The sequence below is a fragment of the Rhopalosiphum padi genome, chromosome 4 (assembly GCF_020882245.1).
Source record: "Rhopalosiphum padi isolate XX-2018 chromosome 4, ASM2088224v1, whole genome shotgun sequence".
NCBI lineage: Eukaryota > Metazoa > Arthropoda > Insecta > Hemiptera > Aphididae > Rhopalosiphum > Rhopalosiphum padi.
Genome location: NC_083600.1, coordinates 4,232,425 through 4,257,695, shown reverse-complemented (window position 1 = coordinate 4,257,695; position 25,271 = coordinate 4,232,425). Strand labels below are relative to the sequence as shown.

At 29.4% G+C, this 25,271-nt stretch overlaps 4 protein-coding genes across 6 annotated transcripts; 2 read left to right on the top strand and 2 right to left on the bottom strand.

Annotated features, from left to right (window-relative positions):
* Positions 1–1,682: 1,682 nt before the first annotated feature.
* LOC132929507 (DNA polymerase delta catalytic subunit) lies at positions 1,683–9,529 on the bottom strand. The gene is made up of 4 exons (XM_060994895.1): positions 9,507–9,529; positions 9,227–9,343; positions 6,480–6,602; positions 1,683–5,353 (listed from the first exon to the last, which is right to left on the bottom strand). The coding sequence occupies exon 4, from the start codon at positions 5,329–5,331 to the stop codon at positions 2,059–2,061; it is 3,273 nt and encodes a 1,090-aa protein (XP_060850878.1). The 5' UTR covers positions 5,332–5,353; positions 6,480–6,602; positions 9,227–9,343; positions 9,507–9,529; the 3' UTR covers positions 1,683–2,058.
* LOC132929510 (3'-5' exonuclease) lies at positions 9,339–12,587 on the top strand. Of its 3 annotated transcripts, none has more exons than XM_060994900.1 (8): positions 9,339–9,468; positions 10,927–11,066; positions 11,243–11,337; positions 11,519–11,657; positions 11,737–11,822; positions 11,896–12,040; positions 12,106–12,207; positions 12,282–12,587. In XM_060994900.1, the coding sequence occupies exons 2-8, from the start codon at positions 11,022–11,024 to the stop codon at positions 12,345–12,347; spliced, it is 678 nt and encodes a 225-aa protein (XP_060850883.1). In that variant the 5' UTR covers positions 9,339–9,468; positions 10,927–11,021; the 3' UTR covers positions 12,348–12,587. The 3 variants fall into 3 exon arrangements, with proteins under 3 accessions (XP_060850883.1, XP_060850881.1, XP_060850882.1); XM_060994898.1 differs by lacking the exon at positions 9,339–9,468 and adding an exon at positions 9,692–9,849; XM_060994899.1 differs by lacking the exon at positions 9,339–9,468 and adding an exon at positions 9,703–9,844.
* A 2,133-nt stretch (positions 12,588–14,720) lies between these two features.
* LOC132929508 (heat shock 70 kDa protein cognate 4) lies at positions 14,721–19,054 on the top strand. Its single transcript, XM_060994896.1, has 4 exons — positions 14,721–14,874; positions 16,768–17,042; positions 17,108–17,256; positions 17,319–19,054. The coding sequence occupies exons 2-4, from the start codon at positions 16,835–16,837 to the stop codon at positions 18,942–18,944; spliced, it is 1,983 nt and encodes a 660-aa protein (XP_060850879.1). The 5' UTR covers positions 14,721–14,874; positions 16,768–16,834; the 3' UTR covers positions 18,945–19,054.
* A 1,958-nt stretch (positions 19,055–21,012) lies between these two features.
* Positions 21,013–24,568, bottom strand: LOC132929509 (elongation factor 1-alpha). The gene is made up of 7 exons (XM_060994897.1): positions 24,407–24,568; positions 23,113–23,260; positions 22,707–23,054; positions 22,377–22,637; positions 22,031–22,306; positions 21,680–21,967; positions 21,013–21,605 (listed from the first exon to the last, which is right to left on the bottom strand). The coding sequence occupies exons 2-7, from the start codon at positions 23,254–23,256 to the stop codon at positions 21,534–21,536; spliced, it is 1,389 nt and encodes a 462-aa protein (XP_060850880.1). The 5' UTR covers positions 23,257–23,260; positions 24,407–24,568; the 3' UTR covers positions 21,013–21,533.
* Positions 24,569–25,271: the final 703 nt, after the last annotated feature.

Below are 25,271 nucleotides of genomic sequence, written 5' to 3'. Positions count from 1 at the left end.
TACCACTATTACCATTTACCGGCCACATTATTGACACATCACTCCTATAATAATTAGGTTGAATCATAATTGTCCATTCAGCTTTTGATAGTTAAAAAAATGAGTTGCTACAACTATCACGATGATCATCTGCCACAATTGAATAATATCCACAAGTCCCAACTTATACTGTCTGTTGTCACTACTCCACAGGGGGCAGGGGCAGCTTGTTATAAGAATACTAGGAGCGACTGTTCCTGCCCCAAAAATGGGAAAAACATAATGTTTTAAATTGAGCGGGTTTAATCATAATTCATAACAGAAGATCGATCTTTCAAGTAAAAAATAAGTGTATCTATATCATTAAATGTAAAAGTTAATGAAAAATTTAACTAAAGAAGAACTTACAAATATTATATTGGTCTTAGTAAATTTAGTTGGTGGGTTGTTTTGAAACTATAATATACCTATTATTACTCCAAAATTCATACTATTATACTAAGGAACGCAATAATTTGTTGTTTCTATGTTGTATTTTTTAAAACGAAGTTAAGTAGATAATTTACCTATATTATTATTACAACCCCATGCATAATATAAAATATAATGTTATTTAAGAAAAAGTTTGTCTTCAAAAGCCTAAGCTTATATGGAGGAGACAATAGTTCATATTATTTCATGTTTTTATAATCTATACACTATACCAGTGTTTCCCAACCAGTGTGTTGCCGGGTAAGTCCAAGCGTGTCGCGGGAAGTACTAATATTAAATGAATATACATAAAGTATGAAAAATTTTAATAGTGTGTCGCCATAATACAAAGGTTGAGAAACACTGCACTATGCTGTAATACATAGGTAGGTAGTTGTAGTAATGTTGTCTGTTGACTATGTTCTTAAAGTAAATACAAATAAGAAAATAATAATATAGTATAAAAAACTATAAACAAAAAAATAATGGATTATTAAAGCTATAAGTCGGAGTTTTATGTACCTAGATCAAATTTCAAATTTGAGACTAGTGATAACGCATAAAGCATATACGGATGTGACATAGTGGCGCATTTACGGTGAGATTAAGGAAATACATCTCCCCCTTTAAGTTTTTAACCCCTTTTTTGTACAGATATAATACATATATACATATAAAAAATGTAATTGAAGTATCTACTTTTATTTTGAATGGAGGGAGAAAAACCCCTAACTACCTCTAAAAATTAAAACAAATCGAAAAACAATCAGCTTTCCATGACCGCGTTTGTTTCGCACTGAACATGATTGACGATTGTAGTTGATATTCATAACTTCGATAGCTGATAAAGTTAACTTATAACAATGTATATTCTACTATATAAATATAGTTTCAATATGATGTAGTTATAATAAAATATTGGTGTAACCGTATATTTAGTACATATAATGTCGTGACAGTGGTTTTATTCATAGTAGTTGTACCTATATGCTACAAGCCCCTATAACTGTATTATTTAACTACTTTATTATTAATATTATTATTTGTTGTATACAATATTGTTTTTTTAACAGCTCATAATTATGTATTCTAAAATTAACTAATGTGTAATACGTAATTTTATATTTACTATCATTTTTTAATAATTTAGATTTGTTTTATTAACTATAGTAATAACTAATAGTCAAATAAATTATTTATAATTAACTAAGGCATACTCAATATTCTTCCAATTGACATACAAAAATATTATAATTTCACATTAATATACATCAACATTTAAATTTTAAACAGTTTAGTATTAAGTATTTAATTATAAAATAATTTGTTAACATTATGCAAGATCTTTTCATAATTTTAAGAAATAGGTACTAAAAATAATTTTAATTGATAAACATTGTTGTCAAATTAAATTTAAAAAACTGTAAAAACAAAAATACCATACTTTAAAAAAGATACATCAATATTCACTTTGTGGTTATCATATAATATAATACTGAAAATTATTGAATTATGTGACATTAATATAACAATTTTTTTCAACAAAATAATAATAAAATCTTAAAAATAAATGTAAAAAAAAAAAATGTTTTATTTTATATTATGATTCTATTTATTATTTGGGTCTCCAAATCGATCCATTGTTTTCACCTGAGCAGTTAAGTCAATCTGAACTTTTTTCCTTAAATAAAATATTGGACAATCTCGACTAGTGCAAATGACTTCTTCATGTAAACTTCCTTGACAACGTTGACATTCGGTCCATAACCGGCAAAATTTTTCTTGTAGATCATTCACTTTAACACGCTCCTGATAATATAGCTCACCTTGTTTGGGCATACAATATTTACACAAAGCATTTTTCTCCTCGTTAGTAGGCAAAACACTTTTACATCCTAAACAAACTTCTTTTTTTTTTGTGAAGGCTGATAATGCACTCACTTTAGATGTTACCATGGCTTTTTTACGTGTATGATCACCTTTCAACAAAACAGATTCTGCTTTTTCCCCGAGAATAGGTGAAAAAATTCTGACCAAAGGCTTAGATAGTTGATTTTCCAAATAATAGTTAAAATCAATAGGTATATTGTTCTCCAAGACAAATATTGGATCTTCTGCTCGTTGATATGCTGGTGTTCCCTTGGTGCCCGTAATTAGAATATATGGTATACGGTCACCTAACTTTGGTGCGTTTCCAGGATCTCTTTTTTTCATCTTAATTGATAACTCTACATGAGCTTGTTTTGCAGTATAATCATTTTTGGTCAACTCTTTTGTAATTACCAACTGTGATATATCAATTCGATTGCATAACAAATCACTAATAACTTCTTTTGCATAGGCAACTGCACCATCAGGATCTCTATCAATAAGTAGTTTTTGCAAACAGGTGTTTATCATGTTAGATACTAATGGTGAATTATCTCTGCGTACTGTTTCTAATCCTTTACAGTCCATCTTGTCATATTTGTCAGGTCGTGTAAAATAAAGGCCAGCATAACGTTTTTTATTAATTAATAAATAAGGAAAATAAACTTTTTCAAAATCTAATTTTATAGGATTTATAAATTTTGTTGTTACATATTCAGCTGCTTCACGTCCCAATTCCATTGCTTTTTCGATAGACTTCACTCCAAATTTGACCATAACAGAATCAGTGTCTCCATAAATAACTACAGCATCATGTTCATAACCATTTGCAATGCAATATTTTTGTTCGACCTCTTGCTTAGTACGTTCAATCATCATTCTACCATATGAGGTAACACTTGTTGATATTTCTAAACATGGTAACTTTCCTACTTGAGCTCCAGTAAAGCCATATACTGAATTTGCACTAATTTTTAAAGCCAATTGCCGACCATCTAAGACTTTTATTTTGAAAGGATCAGTCTCAGATTTCAAATCAGTTTTAGCTTTCTTACGTGCAGACAACAAATTTTCTAAAATTTCTGGCAATAGCCCCTTTCGTATGGATTTAGACAAAAAATAACTACCAGAAGGAGTTTTAGAATAATCACTTTCAGACAAGTTTAAAAGATTTATTGTTTTTTGAGTCAACAGTGTAGTATAACATAAATTATGAGCCATCATAATACTCGGATACAAAGAAGTGAAATCTAATGTTGCAATTGGGTCAGCGTAATAACCTTTAATAGGTTCTATTACAGTTGCTCCTTCAAATTGTTCATCTTGCATACCACCAGCCATTGTAGGCATTATATAATTTTTTTCTTGTGCAAGACGAAGTAATTGAGATACAACTTTAGCCTGCTGACCTCCAGTTAAAAGACTTCCTAATGGAACACCAGTTACTCTAGCCATTTCCATATAATTAATCAAACACATAAGTTTATCTAATAGTTTCAATGGAAGGAACGCATCTTTTAAACAGTAAACTGCTAGACGACGTCTCGTTTGAGGTGTACCATTTTGTAAATCTGTTATAATACTGTGATGAACGTCTTCTTTTTGTTCTTGTAAAAAATGATAACTGACAGAGTTCAATGAATATGATCGTAACTTATAATCTCGCACTAATACCAAGTATAAATCAAAAGGAACTCTTCCATCAATATTAACACTTTTATTTTCTCTTCGACCCATTTGTTTACTTTGAATAACTTGTTCTCTTATAATAGATTGTATATTTTTAATACGTCCCAAGAAATTAAAATTCTTTGTATTCAAATGTTTTGCACGATTCAGCAAATACGGTAAATCAAAATTATTAATGTTATATCCAGTAATAATGTCAGGATCACATTCTCTAACAAATGCAGCCCATTTTTCAAGCATATTATTTTCTTTTTCACAACTTATAACTTGACTACCAACAATGGGTGCACATGTATTTAATGTAAATACATTTCTAATTAATCTTTTGTTTTCTATTTGTACCATGTTAGCTATTTGTATAACAGGATCTTTGTCTGCTTCAGGAAATATACCTTTACGACCAGCACATTCAATATCAAAGCTGAGAATTCGAAAAGGTGCAACTTTACTCCATTCACCCTCTGGAGCATGAGCTATTATTTTTTGCCAACCAACATCTACTTCAAATTGACATCTCGATTGCCCTTTTAGTTTAGAATTGGAATCACGTATAGTGTAAGATCCGGCAGGAAGTTCGATCCAGCTACAACCAACAATTTTTAAATCTACCATAAATCGCATATCATAATCAACATTAGTTTCAAACATTCTATAATTATGTCCAGAAAATGTAGGTAATACTGTTTCTTTTTCCAGAAGTCTTTTTGCTGCAGGTACCAATTTTGGTAAAGCCATAGTTATTTTTAAATATTTTTCTAATTCTTCGCCATGATAACCATAAAGGTTTATCTTTTGAACTATTTCAACCATAAGAACAGGTTCCTGTACTCTATTTTGATTTCCACGCATATCACTTAAAACAACTGCGTTTAAACGGGTTTTAAACTCTTTACAATGTTCGGGACCAAATCCTTCAGGAGCGGTAGTGTAAAAGTATGGAGAATACCCATGCACATTACAGCATACAGAATTACCATCCATAGTAATCCCAAACATTCGAGTAATAGGAACTAAACCAGTTTGTGCACCACTCATACCTTGTATTGGTTCTCCAATGTAATTGTCAATAGTAAGTTGTTGAAAAGCTAAACTTTCAGTAGCTGGATTAATTTCTTTCATGGCGGGTCTACTCCACAAAGCACTGGAGTCTTCTTGATCAGGACCCTCTCCCAAGAGATCTGATGACGACTCAAGTTCTTTCTCCATTTCTTCCATAATGGCAAGATCGTTTTCAAACATTGATTCTTCATCATCTTCAACTTTAAATTTTTTATTAAAGTTGCCTTGCTTATTCGATGAATTTGGTCTTTTCTTATTAAACATCTTTCTTGAGGTTTAAAAACTTCTGCAATAAAAACAAATTCAATAAAGGGTTTTACTGAGATTTACAAAATTAATTTGAATTTAAATTGTAAGTTAAAATTTCATCTAACCTAGGCAATTATGGTGTAAATAAAGTACTTAACTCAAAATTTACAATACCTATTAAATTTTAAAACATATTAACAGATAATTATTTAATTATAAATAGTATTTACCAATGAAATAAACTTTAAATAATTTTCAATTCAACCATAAAGTAAATATTTGTTAATACTTAGTAGTATAGGTTAAATTTTGTTTTTACAAAATGAATTAAATTTAAATACATAAATATATATTGTAGATAGATTGATAGTTGTTCTACTTGAACATATTACAATATCATAATTGAATTAACACTTAATTTCCAAATTATAAATATGTGTTACGTGATAAATAATCACTGTAATTTCAAATATATTTCTAAACTTAAGGAACAATAAATCTATTCAATCGTTGACGTTCTTGAAAATACAATTTATTATTTTATTGGAACTTATTTACTTATTAAATTAGTAATGCTTGTTAGGTACAAATAAGAAAAACATTATCCTATACAATATACATGGTAATTTTTAAAGACTCAGACACAAAAATAATTTATTAATAAAGTTTAATATGCATTACAATGTGATATAACATAATTTTAAATTATCTTAAAATAAATACAAAAAAATGAAATGATTTTGACTGAACAACAAAAAGCTAATTTTATAGTTCTTCTTCTTCTATAACTTAAAACAATGGGGTGTTTAGGATTTCTTTGTGGGGGAAGTTATGTCTAACATTTTCAGTGCCAAATGTACTAGAATTATATTACGTACGGATAAAGTGATAAATGAAAAATAAGACTAAAATCAAATAAATATAAGCTAAAAAAATAATAAAAGGAGGTCAATGAAGGAGGTATATCTCCCTAATCTCCCCTCGCAAATATGCCAATAACTCAAAATACCAAATTCATTTAAACTAAAAAAACAATACCTACTTAGATTTAATTTAAACTGAATTGATCTTTACTATATATTTAAAGCACCAATTTAGATACTTTTATAATCCATAATCAAAGCTAGGTTAAATAAAATATAAATATAATACTGATTACTCACCTGTACTGTAAATTATTAAATTGTGCAGTTAAATTGATATTATCGTTTATAAATTTGTTTACATCATTAATTGTTAACATGGCCCACTGAGCACAGAACTTTGATCATTGATAATAAGCAATTCTGAAAAAAAAAATATATACATTTATAAACTATAAAAATAAAATTAATTCACTGAATGCAGTTAAATTATCTGTTAAAATATTTAACCTTTTAGAAACTATAATATGTGCCTATATAATAGAATATTTTTCATTGAATAATAGTAAAAATTATTATATACATGTCTACGCATTTATGATTTTAAAGTATTAATGTAAGAAAAATAAAATAAAATATTTATTTATTATAAATTATCAATATTATTAATAAAAACATTTATTATGCCATTAAAAACAATGAAACAGAAAAATCTAATGAACCTAATAATTAAGAGGACGGACGTTATACCCGCATATGTTGTCTCTGTCTTACTAATGTAGATCATAGCTAATTTGAGTTCAACACATTTTGTGATGTTAGCTTTAATATTAGAGTATATTTATCTATTATTAAATTTAAAAGTAAGAATATTATCTAGAAAATGTCATATCCTTTTATTGATATTATCATTTTAAAGTGAGTTATGAATATTTTAAAGTTGTAAAATTTACAACTATTTACTCTAATATAAAAGCTAACATCACAAAATGTGTTCTGCTGAACGCAAATTTGCCATGATCTACATTAGTAAGACAGAAGCAACACATGCGGGTAGAACGTCCTCTTAATAGTTAAATATATTATAAATTACTAAATCATAGTGATTGGTGATCAACAAAATTAGCAAAGATAATTGTATGAAAGTAATGACAATTCATAATGAATTTTGTCTATCTAAAATTTGAATTAATTTGTACTTTATTTAATTATATCACCTAAGAATTTAAATTAATTTATATACTTTAATAATATTTGTATAAATCACTTATAAAATTAATTTTCAAACTTTTAGTACTGATACAATCTATACTTGGTTTATAAAGTTAAATTTATGTTTGTTTATCCGATTACAAAATAGTTATGGAGTGTGGATATCAAAAAAAGACAGTTCTAGGGATCAAACTTTGAACAAGCATTAATATTTTTAAGTAGGCTATAGGAAAAATATAACAAAAAATAAATAAAATATAATATAATAAAATAAATAATAAAAAAACTAATGATTTTTTTTATCATTTTGAGTGATAATCTTTTAATCATCCATCAAAATGACACAACATTGAACTTTTTAATATGCGCACACTAAAATAATTGGTACGGACAGCTGTCAAACATGCCCATGAGCAAAACCAGCACTGATCAAAAGTGGACATTAACTAATTAAAAATTTAGAGCTAAGTAAAACTTAGTTTTTGTTTAATAACACTATATGCGATGTTTTTTAATATAATATATAACTATTATTTAAAAATTTTGAGTTATATTAAAATTATTAACTTAGTTTTTTGAGTTAAGTAAGAATTCTACATACTAACTTTAAATTTCTAGAGTTAAGTAAAGTTTGTTCGCTATTAGCTTATAATTTAACGTTCTTGATGTTGACTTAACTAACTCGAATTAATTTTTTTCATTAACTTGCTCACCTTTAGCGAATATAGACATAATATAGAGGTTAAAGATAAGATTAAGTTTTGATAGTGAATAACCAACCAATGTTATTGAAATTTTAGTAAAATACAAAATAGATTATGTAGTTTATACAAACATTTAATAGAATGACAAGTCCACATGTTTTGTTTCCGTCTTATAAATGTATAACAGTAAATTTGTGTTCAGTAGAACATGTTGTTAGCCTTAATAAGTATAACAGCAAGTTTATGAAATTTATTAGTAAGAATATTAAATTGGGTATAGCGACAGTTTGAGTCTTCAAAACTCTAGGAGCAAGTTTCATAAGCTACCCATCTACCAACTAAATTTACTAGGATCAATGCAATATTTTTAGTTTTTTTAAAGTTATATTTTAGATAAACTTATTTTAACTTTAATGACTAATCTTATGTTATGATTAAACCTGACCAACTTAAAACAAAAAACGAATAATATTAATTAATTAATATTTAATACGTTATAACCAGGGCTCGGATTTTATAGTATTTGCTAATTATTATAGGATACAGATAAAAATAGCAGAGTGAGCTATAAATTTGTTTTATGAACCAGGGACTCCAATTTTAAATAGTTTTACTTGTTTCGAAAAAAAACTGCTAATTATTTAATATGATAGTGCTATAATGGTATCATTATATCAAACATGTGGCACGCATACTCTTACGACAGTCAAACGATTTCAGTGTTTTTCTCGAAACTAGAGTATCTAGATTCTAGACTAAACTGCATTATTTCAGGAGATATCGCAATGGGTAAGTCCTCACGGACACCTGTATACCTAATCCACATAATAAAATTAATTATTAGGGATGCATTTTAAAATAACAGTTGGTCTATAAAGTATAATTAAATTGTACACTTAACTAAATAAAAATAAATTAATTTAATTTATACTTTGATAATGATAACATATACATAATGTAATACTTTAATCTATAGTTCAATAATACAAACTGTAGTAACTCTTTGTATTATTTTAACGCGTTTAAGCAAATTAAAATAATATTTATGTTATATATATTTATAAAACAAAATTTAAGTGCAAAATTAATTTAGATAACCAAATACTAAGCTAAATACAATTTAATACATACTTATACTTGTTTTCAACTCGATCTGACAGTGTTTTTGTTATTGATTTAGAAACAGAATATTGAGACTGAAACCGTCAAACTGATTTACCAAAACCGTGTGTCCGTGCCAGCTGCCTGCTAATCAAATTAATGAAACCAATTAAAGGTTTAAGGTATCAAATTCCAAAACAGAACAGGAAACAAGTCGATTCAGACATAACAGAACGAGTCACCGAGAGTACCTATAAGTTACGACCGACTACGTATGTATAATAATACAATATAATAAAATGTATATTACCTGTGCACTTTCTAAGAAAAGTCAAAAGAAAATTTTATAAAATAAAGATTAACAACAGTTGCGGACTAAGGGAGTAAAACAAAATAACCTAGAAAAAAGCGGGAAAAAATTGATAACTATTGTTGATAACCCTTTCCACCAAACCGGCACATTACAAACGTAGATATTAAATATTAATAGATAACATTCAAAAAGGCCTCTAAAAGTCTGAAGTCTAAAATAAAAAATATGACTGTCGACTGATACTCTGATTACAGAATCTGTAATGCCATCTGAATTCTAAGCTCTTATTTCGAAGTCTCTGACGGATTTATGAGCGGTCGGTAACAGGCCAACAGGTTAGGTAAGTCAGGTGTAGAACTAAATTAATAATAAATTATAGGTTTTTTTTTTTAATTTTAAATTTCTTATAGTTCTATAGTTCTAAAGTCTATTATTTCTATATTATATAAAAGAATAAGCCATTTTTAAGTACAAAGTTTCTGAAAACACTATTGAACTATTTTACAAATATTTTTTCACAGAGTTATTCCAAATACTTACCCGAGTGAGCCCATATCACCCATTTTTTAATTTTTTGTTTTTGGTGAAAATGGGTTTAAACGTATTGGATTTAAATGTTATGGTTTTTCGAAGAAGCATTTGAATAATTTTATTATTTTTTTCATATAATTATTAAATTATAAAAATTACAGTATAAAGTATATATTATATATTATATAAATAATTACATTTTAGTTTAAATAGCTGCGTACATAAATTAGTTGGTAAAATATAAATGATAATATTAGGTGATAGGACTTGCCACACATTTGAACAACCCAACAATTGAAAAACTCAACATTTTTTAGTTTTAACCATGAATATACTTTTATAATATATTATACAATATTTATTATATATATGGCATATCCACAATTTAAATAATACCATAAATTAAGATTTTATCTCAAATAACTGCCAACTGAAATATTCTCATAGAAAAGGTTTTAACCTAAGATAATCTTGGTAAAATAATAACTATTAATATTGTTATTTTATAATAATTTTAAATTAATAACAACAGATAAAATTAATAAATGCATGTAATTTTATTCATCAATTATCATTGTATTAGTGTTTATATAGTACTTATTACCATATTGATTCAGTAGTACCTAATATTTGTACTTATTCAACAATTATTTATGTTCACAATGATAATATAAATATTGAAAAAAACTCAATTCTCTCACAACAATTATTATAATAATATTTAAATGTATAATATTAATTTCCTTTGATCATTATTTAATATTTCAGTACAAATAGTTGAGATAAAAATTTAAATTTTAAACTAATACTTTTCTTTGATTATATTTTATAACTTTTAAAATTTTTAATGCATACTATAATACATGTAATAATAATATTATTTCAGCATATCATGATTATGAATCAAATAAGTATATAAGTAATAATTTTCAATAATAATAATCGCCATTATCATTTATCTGGATTATTGGAGATTGAACTATGGCAAATGAAGTGCGGCACCTTCCACCATGGATGACAGAACCGGTAAGAAAACTGTATATCAAACCTTCGGCTATTTTTATTTTTATCCTGTTCTCAAATTATTCAAAATTGTATGTAGACTTCAGTTACTTAACTTTCTCTATACCTTCAAATATATATTTGAAATAATTTTAGTTCATCATGCATTTAGAACATTTTATTTTGTTTATTAATGTTAGGTTATAAATAAAACAAAAGAGTTTGTGCAGTTTAAAGGAGAAATTAAACAGTGCTTATACCCAAATATTTTGGCATCTTATGCTGAGGAAATTTTGTAAGTTAAATATGTTTCACAACTCATTAAACTGTATATTGAATATTATATTCTTTAAAAAAAAATATTAGTAACATATTGCCTTTAAATTAATTTATTCAACTCTGCATGACCTAGTGAGCTGTTTATATTATATTATTTTTTTCAAGTTACAACATTTTATCTTTTTTTATATCTTTAGGACTAAGATTGAGTCTAGCAAGGTACATGAAGTTGTATATGGTTTTGATATGGAATGGCCAGTAACTTTTAACAGAAAATCAAAAAAAACTGCTCTTATACAAATTTGCACTGACCATTCCACATGTTATTTATTCCATGTATGTGTCTTAGAATTATTATTTTTCACTTGATTCCTGCTAATTTATAATATTAGTTATTTAAATTTTTATAACATAGGTATATCATATCATAAAACTTCCATCAATATTTGTAAACCTCATTAATCATCCAAGAGTTAGATGGTCTGGTGTATATATTAAAAAGTAATTTTTTTCCCTGTATTTTCTTAAATAACTAATTATTTATTTAATTACATTCTGTATGTTTTGTTTATAGTGATTTTTTAAAGCTTGGAAGAGATTTCAACATAGATGTTAGTGCTGCTGTAAGTCATATTATCGATTTAGGTACTTACACAAATAAAGTTTTGGATTTTGATTCGTCTATTATATGGAGTATGGCCAATTTGGTTCAACGATTAGTAAGTTCATAAACGTAAGCATTATTTAAGACAGATATTCATATATAAATATTTATTTTGGATAGCTTAAAAAAGATGTTAATAAAGATGTAAATATTCGTATAAGCAGATGGGATAATACAAATTTAGATCAAAATCAACGTATGTATGCAGCAACTGATGCTTATGTAAGTGTAATTAAAAATAAATATAACAATTTCATCATTATCAGTTGTTTTATTAATATTCTTTATTATTTTAGATATCCTTAATATTGTTTGAACATCTAAAAAGATTTGATACAGACGATGAACTCCAGATTAATTAAACTTTTAAAATTAGGGCGAATGAATTACGATTCATGTCTTAAATTACAAAACCAGTTATCAGAATCTTTAAAAACAACAACCATTGATAAATGCGGTTATCTCCTCATTGTAGAACATGAACCTGTTTATACTGTAGGCATCAGACAAAACGACTACACTTCACATTTAGAAGACAATTTAATTAAACTAGGTGCAGAATTCAAACGTACCAACCGAGGCGGTCTAATTACTTTTCATGGTCCTGGACAACTGATTGCTTATCCGATTTTAAATTTAAAAAAATTTAATCCTAGTATTCGATGGTATGTTACAAATTTAGAAACAACTATTAAAAATCTTTGTAATGAGACTTATGGGCTTAATGCAACTACTACATCTGATACTGGAGTTTGGATAGATAATCATAAAATCTGTGCAATAGGTGTGAGATGTAGCAGATATGTTACTACTCATGGCCTTGCTTTGAATTGTAATACTGACTTATCTTGGTTTAAACATATTGTACCTTGCGGTCTACATAATAAGGGAGTTACTTCTCTCAGTAAAATGTTTGAAAAGAACATTTCTGTTAACGATGTATTACCATATTTTTTACAACATTTTCGTAAATCATTTTCATGTGACATTGTAAATACTGAAATTGATGAAATTAATTAATTTAATGAAATAATAAATCATTAAAATACTAAAATAATGTGAACAAATTTAGATTATTTTTTGTAGAACTATTTATTTATTTATTTTTATCATTTGTTTGTATCTTGTATTTAGTAAATAGAAAAGTTAATGAAACTATTGTTTTTGTTTGTTGATATTTAAATTTTCTGTAACTACTATATTATACTCAATATTACAATTTGTTATTCATTATCTAATATTATTATTAAATAAAATATGATTGAATATTTTTTTTGCTTCTTAAATTGTATTTTATATAAATAAAATAAGAATCTAACAAAGGAATAGCTATTAAGAATATCAATTTAATTTTAATTATATAAATATCTTTTATACTAATTACTATTGTTATAAGGTACATATTAATTATCATTAGTCATTGCCTATAGTCTATACCATTGATATTAAATACTAATGCATTAAGCATAATTTAGTTTAACTGTAGAAATTTAAAAAAAATGGTTCATTCTCGTGACAAGCTGACATTATTGAGAATTATAAAATATTGGATTTTGCCAGGCACGACTATAATCATCGATTGCATATGGATTGCATATTGTATACGGTATACCTAATTAAGTTTTAAATAAAATAAAAATACTTAATCTCAAAAAAGAAAATTTGAAAATTTGTTAATGACACAGCGCACGGCAGCTAAGCGTTGTGTAGGTACTTTTTTGTTAAAATTTCAACAGAAAAATCTTTGGGGGATGTACGATGTATCTTACGTGGCTGCTTCAACGCACCTATAACCAGTATAATACTATATACTTTTATTGAGATATTATAAAAAAATAAGAAATTATAAATACAAATATAATTCTTTTCTCACTCGCTACTCACTAAGCAAGCCAGGAAATCGTAAAATCTTACCAATATAATACATGATACCTAATAACTTTTACATAATTGTTTTATTACGGTTTAAATTGTGTCTATAATTTTCTATAGTATACAACTGATCAATATTTTTCTCTTTTTCAGTACTCTAAAATATTGTCCAGATTCCTACGATACTGTGTGAGCGTGACGCGTGAGAATAGTGTGACTAAAATAGAAATCTAATTTATACTAATCCTTTATAACAGTTTTTTACTTTTTTAGAAAGTATTTTCATGAAAAAAATATGCAATATAATTGTTCCAGAAAAAAATAATTCCATTAGATAGAAGTGATGTTGAATAGTGTTCATGGAAAATATGGTTCTTATTATATACCATTTTTATATAATTAATTCGATTTAAAAAAAATAACGAACAAAAGGCAGTGATCCATGAGCTCATGACCACCATACTAAGTTATAATATATTATTATTCATATTTCATAATGTATAGGTAGTATGGACATCAGTCTTAAATATTAAATAGACTGATGCAACTATGACATTAGGTAAATGATACAAATATTCCAAATAAATAATACAATGAAGTCGCGATATCCGCTCAGCACTCGACAATACGTCCAATACGAGTAATTCAGTAATATTGTAATACGACAACACCGTGGTTTTGTCTTTTGTTTCCTTTTTCGATGCCACACTGATCGTTTTTACTCCATGAACGAAAACAATAATAACAGTGACTGTCTATAATACACATCTTCTAGAAAGTTCTCGACATTACGATTCTGGAAGGGGAACTCACCCGCCAATCTAAAACCCACCAATCGGAAATTCGGAACGAAGACCCAGGGGTGAGTTATTCGGGTTATCGAATATTCTGTATTCTCGTTATACGCGCCGCCACTACTACTGTGAAACCGAAGCGGACTAGTCATTATCCAACCGCCAACTTTGAAACAAGTCATTTGCATTTTGTTTTTCTGTACCTTAGCTGTCGCCCTGTCAGGTAAGTTTTTATTTATACAAACCATTGCTTAAAATCTAGCAAAACGTGTCCAATTTATTATCTGCATTGTTCCGCCGTAAAACTTAATACTTACAATAGACGATTTTGACTACTGTGTTTTTGCCGGTTCCCGGGATCGTTTATCTCGACTTCCGACATTGTCGAATATCAATGGCCGCGCGACCACAACTGCAGTTTTATCAACTTAAGACAGTATGACTTGTGACCATTTACGTTTTTTCTTATAAAAGGTTTTACTTCCGCTGTCCATGCTAGGTCACTGTAATCGCATCCATATTGATTTTCATTTACGTTATATTGTTATTACTTATAAGTTATAACAAATAGGTATCTTGAATCTATTTTAATATTCAAAAAACCCAAATAAGTATTACCTACTAGTATAAAAATATATTGCTATTTTCATACAATTAGACATTTAGTTAGAGAGTAAATAAATTTAATACAGTCTATTGTAAGGTTTATATTAATTTATTAGTTGAATTAACGATCTTTTTAAAATACGTCAAACGAATTTACATACCTAAATTAAGTTGTAATTTACTTTATAATCGAGACAACTCTTCATAACAATACACTATTATACATTTATTTTTAAACAAAATAATCTCAATTTAACGAATTTTTTGTTATGAAATTAATGCTGTCATATATTTAAAAAAATAAAATGGTGAAAATGATTTTTTAATATTATATTGATCAAACAAAATATTTTCTTGGTAAATGTAGAGCTACAGTGATGCTTTTAATGCCATTGTAACATAGTAAACACACACACACACACATATATATATATATAGAGGTATACATTTTAAAATGTATAATTAATTAATCTTTAGTCATAAACCAATGTGGCATGACTCATGATAACTATAATAACAATTGAGTTTGAGAAAAATAACTTTATACCTATTTATTAAATAGATATTATACAACATTTATGTACACATAATTATACATAATGTAATGTGAATCATAATTCTCTATAATTCATTAATAGGTTAATAAATAATAATAGTAAATGTTTTTGCAGTTCTGACTAATATGATGTCAATTTTAATAATGCTTAACTGTATTAAACAAATTAAATTATGTCTTAATTATTTTTTGTTTTGTGATCTTCTAGTTTTTAATATATATCCCAAGTTACACCAAAAATCATTTTAAACTTATCAACTATTCTCCAATTTTTTTTTTTTTTTTTTTCATGAAACATTCCCAAAATTAATAGAATAAAAATTCACACACACCCCTTGAATAAATTAAACAGCATTTTTTATTAGTTTAGCACTGTATAGTGAACTGTTAATATTTACTCTGTGCCTCAGTTTGGGAACCATAGACATAAATTATGTTGAGTGTTTGACCTTCTATTTGAGTAGAAATAACAATATCTTGAAGTTTTGTCAAACAAGACTTTCTTGTAAAATTTTCTAATGCATATAGGTACTATTGTAAAACTTAATTATTTGAATTAAAAACATTTAGATATCTAAGGCTGTTTCATTAGCCATAAAACACTTGTATTTAAATGTTCATCAATAATGGTATTAATAGTGTATTATTATAAACAAACAACATAATATAAGTGTGACTCATTAAAAATTAATGGGTGCTATTTAAGGCTAAGTTAAATATTGTTAATCTATTATGTAATGTGTTATGTGTCATTCTTACGACAGAAAAATAAATTATTTAGGTAATAACAAATTAAGATCCCCTTGGCTTAATATTTAAATTTTATACCAAAATTAATTTTAGTAATATTAAGATACATACTAAATATTAATCCGAATGATTAATCAGGATAATCATTAAATGTATAAAAAAAATTGCCTACTAATAATAAAAACCAACTAAATTTTTTTCTAGGACAAGTTAATCTACAGCTCTAATTTATTCCTAATATTCACCAAAACAACCACTCTATCTAATTAAAATGGCAGCCAAAACTCCTGCTGTTGGTATTGATTTGGGAACAACCTACTCTTGCGTTGGTGTTTTCCAACATGGCAAAGTAGAAATCATTGCTAATGACCAAGGAAACCGTACAACACCCAGTTATGTCGGTTTTACTGATACTGAACGTCTCATTGGAGATGCTGCCAAAAATCAGGTCGCCATGAACCCCAACAACACCATCTTTGGTAAATATTAAACTACTAATGTTTTTATTGACATTTTAATTTTATAAAATATTATAATATTATAGATGCCAAGCGATTGATTGGTAGACGCTTTGAAGATGCTACAGTACAAGCTGATATGAAACATTGGCCTTTTGAAGTAATCAGTGATGGCGGTAAACCTAAAATCAGAATTTCCTACAAAGGAGAAAACAAAGTCTTCTCTCCAGAAGAGGTAATATTTAATTTGATTAAAACTTAATTAATAAATAATAATATTTTTAAATTTTGTATTAGGTCTCATCTATGGTTTTGACCAAGATGAAGGAAACCGCCGAAGCCTACCTGGGAAAAACAGTATCAAACGCTGTTATCACTGTACCTGCATATTTCAACGATTCCCAACGTCAAGCTACCAAAGATTCTGGTACCATTGCTGGTTTGAACGTAATGCGTATCATCAATGAACCTACAGCCGCCGCCATTGCATACGGTCTCGACAAAAAGACTTCTGGAGAACGCAACGTTCTGATCTTTGATTTGGGTGGTGGTACTTTTGATGTGTCCATCTTGACCATCGAAGATGGAATCTTTGAAGTCAAGTCAACTGCCGGAGACACTCACTTGGGAGGTGAAGATTTCGACAACAGAATGGTCAACCACTTTGTACAAGAATTCAAACGCAAGTACAAGAAAGATGTGACCACCAACAAGAGGGCCCTGAGACGTTTGAGGACTGCCTGCGAACGTGCAAAGCGTACTCTTTCCTCGTCTACCCAAGCAAGCATCGAAATCGATTCTTTGTTTGAAGGTGTTGACTTCTACACATCCATCACTCGTGCTCGTTTTGAAGAATTGAACGCCGATCTCTTCCGTAGCACCATGGAACCAGTAGAAAAATCTCTGCGCGATGCCAAGATGGACAAATCTGCCATCAACGACATTGTATTGGTCGGAGGTTCTACCCGTATCCCCAAGGTACAGAAATTGTTACAAGACTTCTTCAACGGCAAAGAATTGAACAAATCCATCAACCCCGATGAGGCTGTTGCTTACGGTGCTGCTGTACAAGCTGCCATCTTGCACGGAGACAAATCTGAAGAAGTCCAAGACTTATTGTTGCTCGACGTCACTCCTCTGTCTTTGGGTATTGAAACTGCTGGTGGTGTGATGACTGCTCTCATCAAGCGTAACACAACCATCCCCACTAAACAGACACAAACTTTCACCACCTACTCTGACAACCAACCTGGAGTGTTGATCCAAGTTTATGAAGGAGAACGTGCCATGACCAAAGACAACAACTTGTTGGGAAAATTCGAGTTGACTGCTATTCCCCCTGCACCACGTGGAGTCCCCCAAATCGAAGTCACCTTCGACATCGATGCTAATGGTATTTTGAACGTCAGTGCTATTGAAAAGTCCACCAACAAAGAAAATAAGATCACCATTACCAACGATAAGGGACGTTTGAGCAAGGAAGATATCGAACGCATGGTCAATGATGCCGAAAAATACAAGAATGAAGATGAAAAACAAAAAAGTGTTATTGCTGCCAAGAACGGTTTGGAATCTTACTGTTTCAACATGAAGAGTACAATGGAAGATGAAAAAATCAAGGACAAGATCCCAGAATCTGACAAAACAACTATTATGGATAAGGTCAATGATACTATCAAGTGGTTGGATGCCAATCAACTGGCAGATAAAGAAGAATATGAACACAAACAAAAAGAATTGGAAGGCATTTGCAACCCAATTATCACTAAATTATATGCCGGCGCTGGTGGTGCTGCTGGTGGCATGCCCGGAGGTATGCCAGGAGGTTTCCCTGGTGGTATGCCGGGAGGTTTCCCAGGCGGTGATGGTGGTGCTGGAGCTGCTGGTGCAGGTGCTGGCCCAACTATTGAAGAAGTTGATTAATTAGTTAAAAAATATGCACATTCCTGTATTAATTAAAATGTATTCCTTATTGAAAAACAATGGTAATTTATCCTTTTTGTTATAATTTAATAAATTTTTTTTACCTTAAACCATGCCTTATTGAATAACTATTTCCTCTGTTGTTAACTAATCGTTTTAGTCAAAACATAAGTTCAAAACCAAAAATTGGACATGTCAAATTATATTTGTATTAAGTGTTTTTCTGTTAAGTTGAACAATTTCGATACTGTTTGAGTATGAATAATACTTTTTTTACTAATTATGTATGTTAAGTAAACAGAAAATAGTTTTAATTAGTTGATAGCCCTAGCTAAGAGGCTGACTTAACATTAATGTGATATTTGGATACTAGGATAATGCAAAACGATTAAGAAAAAATTGGATTTTATTTGGTAAAAATAAATTTAGTATCCTCAAAACATATTTTTGCTATTTTATAGTTAGCATATTAAAGAATAAATTTAATATAATAGTTATGACGAAACTTGATTATTTTTCAATTAATGTAATTATGTTACTACTATTTTGATTTATTTTGGAGTTTAAAAGAATTCTTATATTACTATTAGTGGTGGCTGCATACAATAATTTGAAAGGCAATCGTCTGAAAATTTTTTATTTGCCTATGGAACCTTTTTTAGTGTGCAACTAATGCTGAGTTCTATGATAATAATAAACTTAATATAATATATTTACATTTTAAAAACCATAAATATCTTCTAGACAAAAGATAAAATTGGTCAAATTTAACACGTCCTAAATAATTAAAAATGTTAAATGTAAAAATTGATAATTGTCAGTTATGATTATGAATAAGCTTAAAGTATTTTTTTTTCTTAGTACTGATATACGTAATTATTTATAACATAAATATGTAGTTATTATCTTCCAGCCCAATAAAAAAATTAAATAAACAATAAAATATTTGGTGATTTTGTGGATCCAGGTGGGAATCTTACTATTCTGATATGAAAGTGACCCCACCACCCCAAAAATTTTCCATTCAGCACACGGCAATATTTTACCAATTATATAGAGTAGATAATATACGTTAACAACAATAAATTGACTATATTATGTAGTCATTACTCATTAATAATAATCGTAATAAAACCTTACGATTAAAGGTAACTATATGATACTGTATGAACTTGTACAATTCATGAGTTTAAACACAAACAACAAATTAGGATGTACATAAATCTGAACGTCAAAAACGACAAACTAACAACTATGGTATATTTGAAATTTTACTAAAGTACCATAGACAGTTCGAGTTTTGCATGTTTACAAAAAAATAAAAAAAAATAAGCACACTTGATAATTGTTACATTTTGTATACACCGTCTATGATTACCAGTGGTACACTTTTCTTTAATACATTGTTCAGTGTTTTAAACAATGGAGTTACAAATAGTGCAACAATTTTACTAATATTGTATTACCCAAGGTTAGAGAATACTTAAGATATGGAATGTAAACGTTGGTCCTGATTTAATGAAACAAAAGGAACTATCACTACGAATAGGCAACATTGAAATATAATACAATTATTTATATGTTTATAAATAAAAGAAATTCAAGCTGTTAATGGTGAACTATAAATAGCAGTCTTCAAAAAAAAATAACGATATACAGTTTCATACAAATGAACAGAATTACCGTAAGAAACATCGATTCTATATGGGTACACAACATAATAAATGTAGCAACTTATATCCCGTTGCTTACCTCGAGACTGTAATATATATAAATACCTGTATAGTCGTTGAAAGTCATTTATTATAACTAGGTAAGAAGACTATATTAATGATCAGCAATATATCCCAGACGAAATATATAACGTAATTGCTCAACCAAGAGCATATATAATTGAGTGATGTTATTTAACAGATACTATCAACATCTTATACAAAATCAGTTTAATCTTAAAACATTTGACACCCATTACTGAATTTGTACTAACAAATGTTAGCAATAAACAAAGTAACAGCATAATAGGAACAAAAGGTAGGGATCCTGAAAATTAATAAATGAAAACAATCAATAAATGGAAAGAAAATAGTTATTAAGTGTTTTATTTGTTGAAGTTCTTAGACAAATGTAAACACAAAGTATAGACGGCGGCTAATGCTTTCAGTTGGGCCAAATGGATTGTAGTCATAGATGCAGTAATTAAAATCATGTTAAAAAAATAAATGTAAAAGATACAAATTATAACTTCATAGAATGATATAAACTAAGTTCATAAAAAATATTTTTTAAATTATAATGCATCATAAATACATTAACTAGAAAAAAAATATTTTTAAAATTATGTCATCCCTATCACGCAGTTACAACATAACCAAAACAAAATTTAAAAATTCTTGAAAATAAAAAATAAAAAACAAAGTTATCATGATATTGAGTAGCACAACACGATTTTTTCCTGCGGAATTCTTTACGGTGAAAACAAGGTTGTAACAGCCATTTGGATAGTATTAGAAGTTGGGATGGTATCTGACACCTATGCCAACTTTCGTTTGACCTAACTGAAGGACGTGTGTGCGCTACTGCTACGCCTATTCATTTCTTCTTCTGGGCCTTTTCAGCGGCCTTTGTTACTTTGCCGGCAGATGGATCTTTGAAGTTTACACTCTGTGAAAGTTAAAAAAAAATTATAAAATGTACAACACATCAAAAAAGATAAAATGAGAAGTGTTGAAATTTACCTTAATGACACCAACAGCAACAGTTTGCCTCATGTCACGCACAGCGAAACGTCCCAAGGGAGGGAATTCTGAGAAAGCTTCAACACACAAGGGCTTGGATGGTACCAAGTTGATGATGGCGGCATCTCCAGATTTGATTGCCTTTGGGTTAGCTTCAGTAGTTTTACCAGTACGGCGATCACACTTCTCTTTGATTTCTGCGAATTTGCAAGCAATGTGGGCTGTGTGGCAATCCAACACTGGAGTGTATCCGTTGGAAATTTGACCAGGGTGGTTCAATACAATAACCTGAAAATATCAATACGTATTGTTATGACATAAATCATTTAAATATAGATGTAAATTAATTACCTGGGCTGTGAAATCAGCAGCACCCTTGGGTGGGTTGTTCTTTGTGTCTCCAGCAACGAAACCACGTCTCAATTCTTTGACTGAAACGTTCTTTACGTTGAAACCAACATTGTCTCCGGGAACAGCTTCTACCAAAGCTTCGTGGTGCATCTCTACGGACTTAACTTCAGTGGTGATGTTTGCAGGTGCGAAGACAACAACCATACCGGGTTTCAATAGACCAGTTTCGACACGACCTACTGGGACTGTTCCAATACCTCCAATTTTGTAGACATCCTATAAATAAACATTAGTTAGAACCTGTAGAGAATAGTTGTGTTTAAAACATATTGATATGATTTCAAACCTGGAGTGGGAGACGAAGAGCCTTGTCAGTTGGGCGACTGGGGGGTAGGATAGCGTCTAAAGCTTCAATCAGACATTTACCATCAGCCTTTCCTTCTTTACGTTCAACATTCCATCCTTTGAACCATGACATCTTGTCGGAAACTTCCAACATGTTGTCTCCATTCCATCCAGAGATGGGAACGAAAGCAACAGCAGCTGGGTTGTAACCAATCTTCTTGATGTAACTGCTGACTTCTTTCTTGATTTCTTCGAAACGGGCCTACAAATAACAATTCACAAATTAGTAAGTTATAAGTAATCACCATGAATTAAAAATTAAAAAACTTACTTCGCTGTATGGTGGTTCAGTTGAGTCCATCTTGTTCACACCAACGATCAATTGTTTTACACCCAAGGTGAAAGCCAATAGAGCGTGTTCGCGGGTTTGTCCATTTTTAGAAATACCAGCTTCGAATTCACCAGTACCAGCAGCGACGATAAGTACAGCACAATCAGCTTGGGATGTACCAGTGATCATGTTCTTGATGAAATCTCTGTGACCAGGTGCGTCAATGATGGTGACGTAGTACTTGGCAGTTTCGAATTTCCATAAAGCAATATCAATGGTGATACCACGTTCACGTTCAGCCTTCAATTTGTCCAATACCCATGCGTATTTGAAAGAACCTTTACCCATCTAAAATCAAATTGAAAAATTAATATTTATCCAACATCAAACATTTTCTAAGACTTACTTCTTGGGCTTCCTTCTCGAATTTTTCAATTGTACGTTTGTCGATACCACCACATTTGTAGATCAAGTGACCGGTTGTTGTTGATTTACCAGAATCGACGTGTCCAATGACAACAATGTTAATATGTACCTTTTCTTTACCCATGATTCTAAAAAAATATTTTGGTATTACAAAATGTCAAAAATTAAATTTTTAAAGAATGTGAATTAAATAGAAAAAAAGTGAAACAGGAAATAGGATAACAACTCAATATTGATCAATTTAAAACGAAATAAATAAGATAAATAAATTGCTGATTAGTAATGATTAACTCATCAGAAATAGTAAACACGATTATATAAATACTAATTAATTATAAAAATAGGCTGAGATAAGTAGTAATAATATGTTAATATCTAGATTAAAACTGTACTAATTAAAAAAAAATCAGAACTTCCACGTGTACATAATACGTGACGTAGGTAGATGGTTAATAAATGTAAGTAGAGTTTGCGTGGAAGTTTAAAATGTTTGAAATGTGTCAAAACGGAAATGCAAAAAGTGCAACAAGGTTAATGAACCGAAAAATGACGTATTATCAAGCGGATTAACGAAAATGCATCGTGTTCTAACCAATTCATCTCTAGACATGTGTCATGATGACAATGGTACCAACCGATGGCCAGCAATCAAACAGTCGCAAATAAATCCAATTTATTCTGAATTTAACATTTTTGGAGACTATAATATTATTAACGGTGCTTTATAGACTTACGATCGACAAATTTGGGAATGTTAACATGTAATCGATAACGGTAGTCTAAAAACCACTTAGAGGAATTTGAAACCGGTCCAATATATTGCCACATATACAAAAAAAAAAAGAAGTAACGTAATCATCGGAACTACGATGGGACTTAACGAATTAAGTATTTCTCAAACATACCCTTAAAGAGGGTGATTAACTGAAGTTTTAGGATCAAAAGGCACAAAGAACACAACAGAGAACGCTTAATACAGCAGCGGGTAAAATCGATGTTAGCAGCCAGAAGAATTCATGCAACCCCAATACGATTAAGATTCACGTCTAAAATTCTTTATAACATCTCAAAAAGCAACCGAAAATTGACGGCATTTACTTATTAAGTAGACGCGTACTATGAGAAAAGAACGGTCAACTTCGTAACGGGAAAAAATTGCAACGAACGCACACACAGATCGGCATCCCAGCCGGCCGGCGGAATGCGGTTACAAAGTTTCCGAGTCATTATGGTAAAAACAAAAAGGAAAAATGAAATCAAATAGTTTTACTTACAGTTTGTAGTTGACTTGCGATCAAAATTTCAGATTCAGATGGATGAAAATCCTCTGTAAGACTATGAAGCCGATACGGGCGGTGGAAAAATGTTAAATCGACGAGCGGCACACACGACGATAGCAGAGCAGACACAGAAAGAGAGCGATCCGAACGTAGCGCACCGGACTAGGGTGGTGGTCAAACGAGAAACATGGCCGCCGGTGCGCCGGGTACCGACACAAATTAATCTATTTTGCATTTTTAATACCATTTAAAACCAAAAACTCAACGGTTTCGTTTCGTAAAATATTTTTAATTTTTTTAAATAGTATTTATTTAACTCAAGCTATAGTTTTTGGGCCTTTTTTAAGTCAAAAGTTCCATTTGCTGGCAATGGGTACTAGATTAATTGACGACAGTACTCTAGTGTTACTGGCACTGTAGCTATTGCCAACCCAAGCGACACGTAGTTGCGAAATTGTTTTCAAAATGTTTAAACATTCTCATGTACCGCGGTTCTGGAACCGTGTTATGAAAATATGAACAATGAACATACCTAGGCTATGTAGCTATGTTGTACTTAATCCTTACTACGTGGTTTACACGTGACCGTGATTTCGAAGTTACAAACATTATAAAAAATTTATCAATTTATAATTATTAGCTATATTCTCCATTAATTTTGAATGTAGGGCTATTAGTAGTTAATTTGTTTAAGTACGCATTTTACCATTTTACACAATTCCCTATTCCCATTTTCATTTTATTATATGGTTTGAAAAAATTTTATTTTAAGCGTATAGGTAGTAAAATAACTATTACGCAAATAATCCGATATTAATTGTTGATTAATCATTTTATTGATTAAATAAAAAATAGTACC

Excerpts from the sequence above, each read along its gene's own strand:
- LOC132929507 (XM_060994895.1), bottom strand. The coding sequence starts at position 5,331 with ATGTTTAATAAGAAAAGACCAAATTCATCGAATAAGCAAGGCAACTTT.
- LOC132929510 (XM_060994900.1), top strand. The coding sequence starts at position 11,022 with ATGGCAAATGAAGTGCGGCACCTTCCACCATGGATGACAGAACCG. Across the intron at positions 11,338-11,518 it reads TCTTATGCTGAGGAAATTTT|GACTAAGATTGAGTCTAGCA; the intron begins GTAAGTTAAATA and ends TTATATCTTTAG. Across the intron at positions 12,041-12,105 it reads CCAATTTGGTTCAACGATTA|CTTAAAAAAGATGTTAATAA; the intron begins GTAAGTTCATAA and ends TATTTTGGATAG.
- LOC132929509 (XM_060994897.1), bottom strand. The coding sequence starts at position 23,256 with ATGGGTAAAGAAAAGGTACATATTAACATTGTTGTCATTGGACACGTC. Across the intron at positions 22,638-22,706 it reads CTGAACCACCATACAGCGAA|GCCCGTTTCGAAGAAATCAA; the intron begins GTAAGTTTTTTA and ends TGTTATTTGTAG. Across the intron at positions 21,968-22,030 it reads CTGCTGATTTCACAGCCCAG|GTTATTGTATTGAACCACCC; the intron begins GTAATTAATTTA and ends TGATATTTTCAG.
- LOC132929508 (XM_060994896.1), top strand. The coding sequence starts at position 16,835 with ATGGCAGCCAAAACTCCTGCTGTTGGTATTGATTTGGGAACAACCTAC. Across the intron at positions 17,043-17,107 it reads CCCCAACAACACCATCTTTG|ATGCCAAGCGATTGATTGGT; the intron begins GTAAATATTAAA and ends ATAATATTATAG. Across the intron at positions 17,257-17,318 it reads AAGTCTTCTCTCCAGAAGAG|GTCTCATCTATGGTTTTGAC; the intron begins GTAATATTTAAT and ends ATTTTGTATTAG.